We start from the raw sequence: 14,299 nt of genomic DNA, 5'->3' as shown, positions 1-14,299 counted from the left end.
CCTGCTGGAAAAAAACTATAAGGGCCAGCAGGGGGGTCGCCCCCCTGGAAAAAAAAATTTACCTGCGGCAGGCGGGGTGAGACGGGCGGCAAAACGGGGGTTGACTGGCGGCGGACCGGGGAGCGACAGGTTGGTGAGGCGACGGGCCGGGCGGAACGAGGGGCGACGAGCCAGGGAGTGAGAAGGTGCGGCGGAGGAAGGCGTCGGGCCAGAAGGAACGAGGGGCGACGGGCTGGGGAATGCGCCGGCCGACGGAGGAAGGCGTCGGGCGGCGGGGCGACGGGCCAGGCGGCGGAGGAAGGCATCGAGCGACAGAGGGTGGAGTCGGGAGGGCGGAAGAGAGGAAACAGGAAAAGAGGGAAAAGGGCTTTAGCGCGAAAATTAGCGACAACTTTGGCGATGGAATTATTCTGTCGCTAAGCCATCATAAATTTACAGGAGCCTATAGCAATGGAATATTTCCGTTGCTGACGTCATTGCTAGGTAGCGATAGAAATCTTTTATCGTGTTTCTTGCGACAATAACCTTCCGTCTCTAATCCATCGCTACTTAGCGACGACTTTAGCGACGAAAGGTTTTCGGTCGCTACATTCGTCAATATTACAAATCTTAACGACGGATTAGATTCTCTCGCTAATCCGACGCAACATTGCTACAGAAAAAAACCGTCGCTAATATCCGTCGCTACGTCATATTTTTCTTGTAGTGCAAGCAACTCGATTCTGCTCTCATAAAGTACTTCTTTTGCAAAAAGAAGGGACACAGGAAAGCAGATTGCATAAAGTATAAGAAATGGTCAGAAAAGAAAGGTAATTTGTCATTTATTTTTCATGAATATATTTTATTACATATTTTTGAAAATAGCTGGTGGATTGATTCTAGTGCTACTATTCATATTGCCAACTGTTTATAGTCGTTTCTGAATAGAAGGAAACCAACAATGCATAAGAAGAACATATATTCGGGGAACAAGATACGTTCACATGTGAAGGGTGTTGAGACTTGCAGAATCTCTTTAGATACCGACGTAGATTTGGATCTTTATGATATTTTTTATGTTCCATCATATAGTAGAAATTTAATTTCAATTTCAAGGTTGGATAAATTTGGATATTATTTTAAATTTGAAAACTTCAAGTTATTCATATACAGAAATTCAATTAAAATTGGTTTTGCATTAGTTTATAATGGTTTATACAAATTAAATGTGAAGATCCAAACTCAAAAGTCTTTGACTTCTGAATACCCGTTGGTTGAAAACAAACATAGCATGATTAATGATAAATCCTACATGCTTTGGCATCGAAGGTTGGGTCATATATCTGAAAAGAGAATAAAGAGACTCGTAAATGAAAAGATCTTGAAATCTCTAGATTTTATCGACAATGACCTGTGTGTTGATTGCATAAAGACTAATCAAACAAACACATATAAAAAGGGTGTCAAGCGTAGTAGTGAGATATTAAAGATATTCATACAGATGTATGCAGACCTTTTATCTCCTGTTACACATGCGAAAGATATTTTATCACCTTTATTGATGACTATTCTCGGTATATGTATCTCTACTTGATTTATGAAAAAACTGACATTTTTTAAATGTTTAAAGGATTTAAGAAAGAAGTAGAGAAACAAACCGATAAAGTTATTAAGATAGTTAGGTCTGATAGAGGTGACAAATATTATGGTAGGTTTACTAAGATGGGGCAAAGGGAAGAACCATTAGTGCAATTTCTAAAAGAGGAAGGCATTATGCCTCAGTATACCATACCTGGTAGTGCCTACCAGAATGATGTAGTTGAAAAGAGAAATCATACACTTAAAGAAATGATTAGGGCTATGTTGAATTATTCAACACTTCTCATGAAGTGTGGTGAAGCCTTGAGGACTGCTATGCATATTTTGAATAAGATTCCTATGAAATTTGTGCCTAAAACTTCCTACGAGTTGTGGACAGATAGGAAACCATCACTGTCTTATATGCATATATGGGGATGTCCTGTAGAGGCTAAATTGTATAACCCCCACATTAAAGCCTTTGATCCAAGAACAACCAGTGGATATTTCATTGGTTATTCAGAGAGATCAAAAGGATACAGGTTTTACTGCCCATCTCATTCATTACAAATTATTGAAAATGATAAGGCAAAATTCCTTGAAGATGGTTCAGTAGGATTAAGTGTACTTCAAAACCTTGGTTTTGATAAAATACAGGATCCAGTCTCACCACCTGTTAAGAAAAACACTGAAAGATACCACATTGTTATCATTAATGATGATGTGGTTGAACACCCGGTTGTTGATACATAAATTCAAAATGAACCTATTGTGGATAATGCAGAAGAGCATGAACATGATGAATAAGTTCAATCTGAACCTGTAGAACGACCTGTTTGGAGATCCACAAGAATTAGAAAATTTGTCATACACCCTAACTATGTGGTATACCTTCAAAAGCTTGATGATTTCATAGATATAGATGATGACCCGTTAACCTTTATGGACACTGTTGAAAGCAAACAATCTTCACACTGGATAAACGCCATAAAAGAAGGGTTGGACTCTATGGCTAAGAATCAAGTGTGAGATCTTGTCGGGTTACCTAAAGGAGTAAAATTCATAAGGTGTAAATGGGTCTTTAAGACCAAAAAAGACTCTAAAGGTGACATAGAGAAACATAAGGCAAGATTGGTTGCTAAAGGGTTTACGTAGATGGAGGGCATTGACTATAACGAGACATTCTCTTTTGTCTCAACTAAGGAGTCAATGAGAATAATTTTGGCCCTCGTAGCTCATTATGACTTAGAGCTACATCAGATGGATGTGAAAATAGCATTCTTCAACAGGGATCTGAATGAAGAGGTATACATGAAACAACCTCTTGGTTTCTCTGAAGATGATCATTTGGTTTACAAGCTTAACAAATCGATATATAGACTTAAACAGGCCTCCCGATAGTGGTATATTAAATTTTTTCAAATCATCATGACTTTTGAGTTTACAAAAAATATTATTGATCAATGTATATACCTTAAGGAAAGTAAGAGTAAGTTCATTATATTGACATTGTATGTAGATGATATTTTGCTTGCAACCAATGATATAAAGTTACTTGTAGAGACAAAACAATTTCTTGCATCATATTTTGATATGAAAGATATGAGTGAGCATACTTATGTACTTGGCATATAGATCCGTTGAGACAAAGCAAAAGGCTTTCTAGGCCTCTCCCAAAGATCCTACATAAATAAGGTATTAAAGCGATATGAGATGAAGAATTATTCTCCTAGTACAACACCTATATCAAAAGGTGACAAATTGAGCCTAAAGGATTGTCCACATGACGATATTGACAAAGCACAGATGAGTGTTTATCCATATGCATTAGTTGTTGGCAGCTTGCAATACGCGCAAACTTGTTCATGTTCAGATATCTCTTTCACAGTAGGGGTACTTGATAGATTTCAGTCTAATCCAGGCATATTCTATTGGAAGGCTGTTAAGAAAGTCTTGCGATATTTGCAAGGGACAAAAGACTATATGTTGACGTATCATAAGGTTAATCACCTTGAGGTCATTGGCTACTCAGATGTAGATTTAGGAGGATGCCTTGATAGTAAAAAGTCTGCTACTGGGTATATCTTCTTACTTGCTGGGGGAGCAATCTCTTGGAGGAGTGAGAAGCAGACGATCACTGCTGCTCATCCATGGAGGCAGAGTTTATAGCATTGTACGAGACTACTTCGCAGGCCATATGATTAAAAAACTTTATATCACAGTTAAATATAGTTGATTCAATTGAGAAGCCACTGAAGGTCTACTGTGATAATGAAGTTGCAGTGTCCTTTTTGAATAACAATAAAAGTATTATGTCATGTAAGCATATAGAATTAAAGTACTTTATTGTTAAAGAAAGGATAAAGAATCATCTAGTGCATATTGTTAATATTGGTACCAAAGAGATGATTGTTGATCCTCTTACTAAAGGGCTAGCACCAGGATTGTATTCCAAACATGTATTGAAGATGAACTTGTTAAACTCTTTTTGACATATGTATATGAATAAAGTGATCACATACAGTTTTGATTCTCATTATGGTTGTTTATTGTTAATCTCATAAGGATTAGAGATTTAACTAAGGATCTGTAGAATAGATTTTAAAGGCCAATCTATTCATCGATGAGAGACCTCTGTGCAGAAAACTAAAGGGAAATCACACATGATTTTCATTGCTGGGATTGGATCTTGCTCGCCGTCGCTAAAAGGCCTGCACTCATTGAGGGTAGCGATCGGTTGGGGAGATGAATATCTCAGAGTTGCAGATTGAAGTTCACTTAACGGTCATCTGCAAACCGAAATGGCTGCTCCAGGTATGCCATCACATTTTCTCTTGCGCAGGCCCCAACAAGAACCAGTTGAACACCATCATTTGTTCTGAATAATAGGCGTCCCCACTCGCCAATGGACCTTTCTCTTCACTGTAAAGCTTGTTGCATTTTTCTAATTTGCTTATTGTGTTACTTTGTCACCATTTAGGTATCTGTAAGAGCCTTTTGATAAATTCAAGCTCTGAATTATACTGCTATATTATAGTATAATTTTTTTTCTATTAACCACTTTTACTTGTGCATCTTTTTAGTGTGCCTTTATTGATGCTAAAATAATGCTAGAAAATATATTTTTTCTGATGCTAAAGTAGCGCCAGAAAATTCTCTTTTTGGGAGTTATTTATGCGCAAGTAAAAATACCTTTTTTGGAGCTATGCATTAGCGCCAATAAATGTATTATCGACGATACTTTTACTAGCGAAACTACTGCCGCTAAATTAGCACCAATAAAGATCTTTACTTGCGCAAAATTAGTACCAGTAAAAAAGTTCTGATTTCTTGTAGTGATACCAATCATTTGTTTTTATTGATCTTTTTCAAATAATTTTTTTTCCATTGTTTGTATAGCAAGTGAAAAACTGAACAGAAGGGAGAGAGAGACGAGATGAGATATGTTATGGGTAAATGATTGTCCTAATAAAAAATAAATTTTCTTATAAAAAATCATACTTTTTAGAAGTTTTCTTTTAAAAATTTTATCTGTTTTTTTCTTTCCTACTTACACTTTTTCTACCATTTTCTTGCTTCTGAACGTGTCTTTAAGTGTTCACATTATTTGCAGCAGGGCTGCATGATGTAGTGCTGCTGACAGCCACACATCTTGGTATTACTAAAGATGAACGTGGTCTTCATCTCCAGAAATTAAGAGATGGGTGGAGGCTGCGCAGCTGCATAAAAAAAAATGCCCTCTTGCCCTTGAATTTAAATATGAGCTAAACTTTTTTACAAGAAACTAAAAAGGACTTTCCCCCTCCACCCCAAATCAATGACTGCCCATTGGCTGAGCTCTCTTGAGTTAGCCCCTAAACACCAGGGAGTACACTTAGCTTCGACCTTGCAGCAAGGGATGTCACCATGGATTTCGAATTTGTAGTGTCCCATAGGCTTGGTGACATTCACAAATCGTCACTAGTGAGCCCTATAAAGACACTTTTACAGACTTCACAATTTCATTATTGGTGCAATTGCTGATTTCCATCTTTGAATCCATAATTGCCACAACTTGGATTTGCCATTTTAATTCAATGAATAACTCTTAATAGTTTGCTACATGCTAGGATGCTGGTTGTTGGCCTGCATTTCAGATGCTATTTTTGAAAAAATATTTACCAGAAAACATTAAAAAAAGGATGTGAATTGATTGAAGCTAGTGCTGTTAAGAGGAATGGAGCTTGGCCAGTTTGGGATTGGCTCATTAAGGATACATTTCTGCTTGGGCTCCGCTTGTTAAGATCTGATCACGAGCTGGCTCGTTTTCTCAAAAAATTATCTTTAAGAGTTTTTACATGTATAAAACCTATATAATATACAACATTATACATAATATATATTTAAAATATAATATATTTATGTATAATATATATAGCCGAGCCGAGCTTTCCCAGTTCATACTTGACCTTACCTAAACATGCTGGCTTATAGCTCATTGAACCCAATTAATGAGCCGAACTGAGTTTTCAAAATCCTAGCCAAGCCGAACAACACGCTGCTCATCTTGTTTTCTATCCCCAATTGCAGCTCCAACAACTACTATGGTGATGTACAGATGTCAACAGATTGGATTTTATCCAACATCCAACCAAATCCAGTTCCACTTAGTCGGAATCGGTAAAGGCAAAACTATATCAGATTATAATTGGATCAGGATGTAATTTTGAAATTTGCTACCTAATCAGATGGATAACTGGATTTGATGGATATCCATATTCAATTATTTGTAAGAATTCAGGTAAAAATGAGATTTTTCTCCACCTCTGATCCAAATCAGACTCCAACTCCGAGTACCCTCTATCTGATTAGTTGGTTAAGGTATTGGCTGGATCCACCTCCGGACTGCTTATTATCCCTAGTTGTTGTCAAGCTGAATGACATTAACGAGGTGGCTTACGAAAATGGGAAGAGGAGATAAAACAGCCTTTTCATTGAAAACCTAGTTTGATAACTACCACTAAGGATGTAAACAGGTCAGACTCAAATTGAATCTGGGCACTGCTTAATCGAACTTAATTGATCTAGCCTATTTGGATTTGGAGTTAGATGCGAAAAAGATAATACTGGATCTGAATCCAATTAGTAAATCAGGTTTATTTTAGAAGTAACGAGGCCAAATTATTTGACGGTTTCAAATAGGATGCAAAACTCATACCGAATCCAAATCAGATTATTAAGCTGATTCGACTTTCTTTACCAAATCAAACCATCATCTTAAAATTGAACGACACCCATCAAAACAGTGTAGAGCTATTCATTTTAAACCATTCTGATGCCGTCAATCCAAAACCCAAACGACATTGGAAAAAACAGTGGGGTCACATTCGTACAAGTTTCAGATGCCGTTCATCTTGAGATCAATGGCATCCGGAAGCACTCTCACCTGATCCCATCTCAATAACAAGTAGGGCAATCAGTGGTTCAGGTTTGTCTCGGTACATGACCTGACCGTAGACTCAGGGGCGTAGCTAGGGGGGGCAGGACTGGGCTGTAGCCCAGTCCTACCTGCCGAAACAGTTTAAATTTTTTTTTTTTTTTTAAAGCCCAGTCCTAGCCCAGCCCTGATTCCATATGAAATAGATTTTTATCCATTTTTGTAGCCCATCCCAGTCCTAGCCCAGCCCTGACTGCAGCAAATAGTTTGATTTGTCCATATGAAATAGATTTTTATTAATAATTGTAGCCATTTTTTATTTTATCTAAAAAATTTTTTTTTGGGGGCACTGCCCCCGAACCCCCGACTATCGCACAAATAAATTTTTTTTTGCTACACCCCTCTTTGCCCCCCCCCCCCCCCCCCCCTCACATGAATCCTAGCTACGCCCCTGCGTAGACTGATATCCAAACATGAGTATAAAAAGGTGCCCACCCAAATGTTTTCCGGGTCAACCCACTCGTGACCCGAGTAACGTGTGGGTCGGGTTAGGCCTATGATCTTTGCATAGATATGACCCTGACCCAAGTGGTTTTTTATAAATTTTAAAAGATACACTTTTAAGAAAAATATTGACTACAACTGTGAGTTCCAAAGTTGAAGCGAATTGGGAGAGGCCGTTTTGACTACATGGTAAAAAAAAATAGGAATCAATCTTTGCGTATTATTTTGTCATAAAAATATAAATTTGTGACTTTTGAAAATTTGATACATTTTGAGTCATTAGATTTTCAATCTCTTGAAAATCCAACACTAACGCCTCGGAAACATGAACCAAGGGCTGATTTCTGGTAAATCAAACATGTATCACATTTGGAGGGTTAAATATGTAAAAAAAGATGAATAGAAAAAGTTTTTCTTTGGGAAGTTTGGAGCCTACCAGGGTAGCAAACACTATTCATATCTTTAATATCCTCTACATTAGTTGGGTCGGGTTTGGAATTTCATTTTCTCGACCTGGCATAACTTGAACCTGAACGTTAGTGCTTTTTATATATTTTCCGACCAGACCAAACGTTCTGGCCTTTAAAAAGCATATACATTCTTTAAGGGTAAGTTTGAAATCAAGAATGATGTAGGAAAAGTGATGCAAAATGGAAAATTTGCTGAGTTTTTCTAAAAAGTACACTTTTTGATATGAAATGTTTTTCCATGGAAAGAGGAGGGGGTGAAGGAATGTTTTCAATCAAGAGAAAATTTATTTTTACACTCCCTGCCACCCATCTCACCACTACTACCACCCACCATCTCACCATCTCACATTTTTCCACTCTATTTTTCTCATGCTACACAAACAAGCGAAAAAAACTTTCTTTTGGAAAACTTCTCATAAGCAAAACTTTCTTTTCCTATGAAAGTTTTTCTCTCTTCCAACAATGCCTTACCTATCGCCAGATTTTCCTAACCAAGATTTTTCCGAGAACCATATTTGTGACTATGTACAGAACACCCTCTTTATTTGCTAGAACGAAAAAAATTATAACACAATAGACCAGATTATAAAATAATGTCAAATAATCAAAGTTAATAAACAGTACACATCAAACAAACGGCAACCAATCCCAATCCCAATCCCTTTAGAAAAGCACAAACATGGCATGAACTGGAAGGTCTCATCGTCGTGGAGGCACACTTGCTGCTCCATGGATCGCAGCAATGTAGAGGAGTTGAGTTGCTGACAGGATGATCACAAACGCCTCCATTGTTATCTGCATATCCATTAAATCATTTCATAAAATGTCTGATAGTAAAAAATAGCTAGGTTCAAGGATTATGACCAAGTATTAGATGGGCATGCACAAAGGGATGCAAATGGTTTGAACTCAGTTCGGATGAGAAAATTAAATACCAGATCGACTATCGAATATTGTTTAATCTGGATCAGATTTTGACACAAATCGGTTGCCGGATTCATAGAATAACAACTAAGTTAAGCTACTCTTACATATATCTATGCTACCAAAGTAAGATTAATGGAAAATAAAATAATTAATTAATGCATAAACTAAAAAAAGTATAAAGTTTCAATCTAATCAACCACTTTAAGAAATCTTTATAATGAGTATTTATAGGAAAAACACAAGAAACCCCTAAGTCTATTTTGGATCCATTACATTAAAGTTAAACAAAACCCAGATAAAGACCCAAACTAGAAACGAATCAAAATGGATCTCTTGAATCCGAGCTGCACGTTACTCTGCTTTCTACATCATTCTCTTTGAATTGGCAAAGACTTGCTCTCAAGTCTGGATCTTGCTTACGCTTCTTCTAATTACACTACACCTGTAGGAAACAACAAACTATAACAAATTTTCAGAGGTATCAATAGCACTGATGATATTAGATCCAAATAATGCCCAAATAAGTGCAAAATGATTATTTGATCCCAGATGATGGATGTAGCAGGGAAATAAACGGGTATTCACTTGGGACATAAACCAAATTATGAAGATCCAACTTAAGAGGCATTTGGATCCATTTAGAATCAATTGGACCTAAGTATACTTTATATGGATCAAAGTAGGCTTGGATGGGTCCTGGGTCGAATGGGTAGGATAGCATTTGGTTTTGGGCTAGGTTAGATTAAAAAATCAAGTGGCCAGGATGACAGGCTTGGTAAGGAACTGGTTGGATCGTGATTGGATCAGGAGGATATTAAATCGTCCAACCCAAAATGAGATAGGTTAGATTCTTGATCCGGTTTGAGGGTATATGGTCTAGCTAACATCCGATCCAGATCAAAATTTTATTGGGTCTTGTATTGACCCGGTTCAAACTAGAGCTCTGTTCGGGTCTGATTAGGTCTAGTTTGGGTTTGACTCAATATATTAGGACTAAAAAATGTTTTTGAATCCAACTTTGTGGTTTTGGGGCTGAGTTAAGGTTCACTCGGTTTAGAACTCAAAACTGTACCCAAAACCATGGAAATTTGTTGATACTATAAATAATCTAATTGACGCATGACGTTATTCGGTCCTCCATAATAAAGGCCACGTGACTGAAAAAACTGACATGACCATTCCTCAAATGGAATCAAGGCCCTCTGATACCACTTTGACGTGAATCGTTTGCTCGATTCACAGATGAACTAAGTTACACTACTACAAATCTACACTATCAAAGCAAGATTAGTGAAAAAATAAGACAATTAATTAAAGCATAAACTAAATAAAATATCAAATTTCAATCCAATCAACCAGTTTGAAAAATCTCAATAATGAGTATTTATAGGAAAAACACGAGAAACCCTAAGTTTCAGATTTGAGATGGATCCATTACATTCAAAAGACCAAAATTAAATAGAACCTAAACTAGAACTAGATCCAAATAGATCTCTTGGACTAAGCTGCAAGCTACTCTGCTTCTGTATCAGATTTAATACAGAAAAACTCTCATATTAAATATGATTTTGTACATCTAACTGGATTTGGATATACATCAAATTCATATGTTTGTCAGATTTGGCAAAACTCAAAATCAAATCTAATTATTAATTAGATTCAACTTGGCGTAGTGATCTTGACTAATCGTAGTCAGATTCAGTTGGATGTCAAACAAAATCCTATAAATTGAACGACAAATAAGGCGCTATCACATGTACACTTTAGTGTGCCACTGCACCTGATTTTTTCCCTACATCATCCATTGGACCACACAATTCATAGCTTGTAGCCTGTATACCAAAGATGGAAGCTAGTCAAGAGTAGCAGCTAGGGGTGCACACTAGCCGAGCTTGGGCTGTTTAAGCTTGGCTCGACCAAAAATATGTTGGATATCGAACTCGGCTCGAGCTCGAACAACACTGACCAAGCTCAACTAGATTCCGAGCTTGAGCCGAGCCGTGCTTGACCCTATTTAAAAAAAAGTGCTTTGAAGTTTTAAAGGAAAGATTTGAACAAGCCACATCTACACAACTGTTTAAGGCCTCACCACTAGAGTAGGCCATCCTTTTCAGATACAAAGGTATCTTAGGTAGACAATTTTAGTCATGTTTTTATAAAATCCTCTACAAAACAGAAAGTCCTCGTAAGGTAGGACAAAGCAAAAAGTACATTAAGTACACAAAAGTAAAAAATAACATTAATTACCTTTTGACCAAAAGCAATCGCCCTGCTCACTAAAGCAAAAATAGATTTTAGTATCACTTGCACAATATCAGATCCAATCTAACCGAGCTTTTCGAGGTTAGTGCACTGATCAAGCTTGGCTTGTTTGTCTAGCCCGACTCATTTATCTTCATAAGCAAGCTTGAGTTGAGCTTAAACAAGCCGAGCCCGAGCTGAGCTCGGCTCATCGTACACCCCTAGTAGCGAAACAGTGTACAATGTGATTGCACCTGATCCACCCTTGAAACTATATATATATATATATATATATATATATATATAGTCACTAGAATATGAGAACTGAAATATGAAAACTAAATATGAGAACTAGAAATATAGGCAATTCCAATCCAACCATGTGGATGTGCTTGGCATGGTGAACTTGATAGGAAAAGATTGTGAGTCATTGATTTTAAAGCCTTCAAGAGTGTGTTTTTATAAAACCAAGCATGTAGATCACAGGTTAGATTCAAGACAAAAAGAACAAAAAATCCATGAAAATCGCAATTCATACATTAGTTCTCATGTTCTAGTATATATATATATATATATATATATATAGAGAGAGAGAGAGAGAGAGAGAGAGAGAGAGAGAGAGAGAGAGAGATTACCAAACATGTATTCCTCCCATGTAGTTCAATCTCCTTGCAGGCAAACCTGACAAATCGAGATTAAGAATCGATTCAATTAACTTTGAGTTGCTAATTTAGTGGGTTTTTTTCAATTTTTACATGGTGAAATCACTCCCATATGCAAATAAAAAACGATTTGGTAAAAAAACAGGGGAAATTAGTGATATTGGTTACCCCATCGCCAGAAGTGTGAGGGTCCATGAAACAAGAGCAGGTGATGCAGCAGAGGGCAAGGTCTCATAATTCCAGGATCGAAAATGATTGATTCCGGCAAGCACCGAAGCTGCTCCGACGACTCCAGCAATCAATGCAAATATCACGAAGAAACCGGTCGCCGCGTTTCCCTTAGGAAAAAACACTGGCGAGAAATGAGCTGGAAGAACCAAGCCTGGACCTGCACATGCCACAGTTACATGGTAAGACTACTTGTAAAAAATTTGCAACCAAGATATAAAGACACTTACGAGTCCAGATATCTTGCCAATATTTTTTTTTTGAAAGAATAAACTTCAATTAAAAAGATAATTAGAACTTTGGTGATACAAGGGATTGACAATTATCCCGTTAACATAACAACCTGTTTGTTTCAGTCTCTTTTCATGGGAAATTGCCATGCTGGCACTCCCTTTCCATCATGGTGAAACAAACACAAATGAGAGGTGGAAAAAGTCCATGCTGGCACCTTGTGGCTGTGGAGTCGTGGTTGTGTGATTGGGCTAAACACATATAACGTGTTGAGCCGAAAGCGTGGAGAGGCGTGGGGCCCTCTCTTAACGGTGGGGGGGCAGCCACTACGTGTCATCCAGTGGTTTGGGCGTCTGTGTGCTGCAACTTTTCCCACGTATCTCTTTTTTTATGTGAAAACTGATCCATGCTTCCCCTCATTGGAAAGGTGTTTGATGGGAAAAACCACTTGACATGAGTTTTTGAAGGCTCGTGCCAGTTCCATGGAATATGATTCCTTTCAATGGAGGCAAAACAACCTGCCAGGCCTAAAAGAAACCTCTTGGCATGAGCTTTTGACGGCATATTAGGTGCAATCACAATGCACACTTTTGAGTGTGCAGCCGCACCTGACCGCCCTCCATCTCTGAGATACAGCCTGTAGGCTGTGGGGCTCATCAGAGATGGAGCGCGGTCGCTATACACTCAAAGTGGGGGCAATGTGATTGCACACTCTGAGTTTGCCAACCCCATGACATGTGGTTACTTTTCATGAGAATGAAACAAACAGGTCCTAAGCGCCCGTTTGCATGTCATGGTAAAAGGGGGTTTATGCGGAATGGCACAAAACCCCACACCTTTTCGTGGGGCTCACAATCACATGCAAACAGGGCACCTGCTTTCCGCAAGGAAAGCGGGGGGGGGGGGGCAAAATCAAAGTAAAACCCCCCTTTTACCGCATTAACGGTTCCCATCCATGAGGAAAGCACGGATTGCAGTGCACGGAGCATCCTTCAACAACACTCAAATGCACTCCCAAAGGAAAACCATGAGACAGTAGACTCCATAGTGACAAATATCGCGAGAAATTGCCTGAAAGTTTAAAACAGCAATTTCTCCTGAGATTTTCAAAATATCATGAGATTTATGAAAAAACATAAATACCATGATTTAAACGCGATATTTATGTTTTAAATGGCTAATTATCATGAAAAAAACGTGTATTTTTATTTTTAAATAAATTTCATTAATATTTTCTTATAAAAATATTTTTTAATTTATTTTTTATTGCCAAGATTTTGCGGAATGCGAGATTTACGAAAATTTGTCAAATTCTCACAAGTTTTTAAAAAACGAGATTTTGCCGTTTTTAACATTTGTCACTATGCAGTAGAGATCACAAAACTAAAATAGTGTAGAGCACGCCATACAATTGCTTACCTATAATGAAACCATGTTCTATGGCATCATTAACGGCCCATCCTCCAATTGAACATACGATCACATACATGCAGAAGTTTAGGAACATAAGTATGCCTGCAACTCCCTTTTGTTGTTCAGCTGCCATGTTAGTTGCACTAGAGAGAGAGAGAGAGAGAGAGAGAGAGAGAGAGAGAGAGAGAGAGAGAGAGAGAGAGTTTGGATGTGAATGGATGGCTGAGATGGCAAAGTATAGTCGATGGATTTATAGGGATATGGACCAACCATATGTTCTTTACTTGTTCAAGTCTGAGGGTTTAAGGTTGGCCAGGGTGTAAAGTGGATACTTGTCACCCAAGCAAATATGAAATATACTCTTAGGGGATGTCCCATTTGTATGCTTTACTAGTACGTATTCCTTCTTTCTTTTAACTATACTTGAACAGAACTACTAGCAAAGAAAAGAGAGAGCCGTGGGTCCAGGTCCAGGTCCAGGACTGAAAGCTGACCTGGTCCAATTGACATAAGACTTGACTGCACCCACGTAGCTAATTTTTTTCTGAAAGTAAAATTATAACCCACTAGCTAGTTGGTTATGCAGGCCTTGGAAAACCTTATTTGGCGTGCACTTGGACCTGACCAAGGTGGTGGCTCTAACTAGACCT

The 14,299-nt window shown here is 38.0% G+C and overlaps 1 protein-coding gene across 1 annotated transcript; it reads right to left on the bottom strand.

The window, feature by feature from the left end:
• Nucleotides 1-8,646: 8,646 nt before the first annotated feature.
• On the bottom strand, nucleotides 8,647-13,782 carry LOC149832017 (membrane protein PM19L-like). Its single transcript, XM_090013137.1, has 4 exons — nucleotides 13,656-13,782; nucleotides 11,946-12,165; nucleotides 11,751-11,796; nucleotides 8,647-8,742 (listed from the first exon to the last, which is right to left on the bottom strand). Exons 1-4 carry the CDS (start codon nucleotides 13,780-13,782, stop codon nucleotides 8,647-8,649), a joined length of 489 nt encoding a protein of 162 aa, XP_089869263.1.
• Between the last annotated feature and the right edge of the window lie 517 nt (nucleotides 13,783-14,299).

Source organism: Nuphar pumila, chromosome 7 (genome assembly GCF_984573655.1).
Source record: "Nuphar pumila chromosome 7, dmNupPumi1.hap1.1, whole genome shotgun sequence".
NCBI lineage: Eukaryota > Viridiplantae > Streptophyta > Magnoliopsida > Nymphaeales > Nymphaeaceae > Nuphar > Nuphar pumila.
This window is presented reverse-complemented; position numbering and strand designations above follow the sequence as displayed.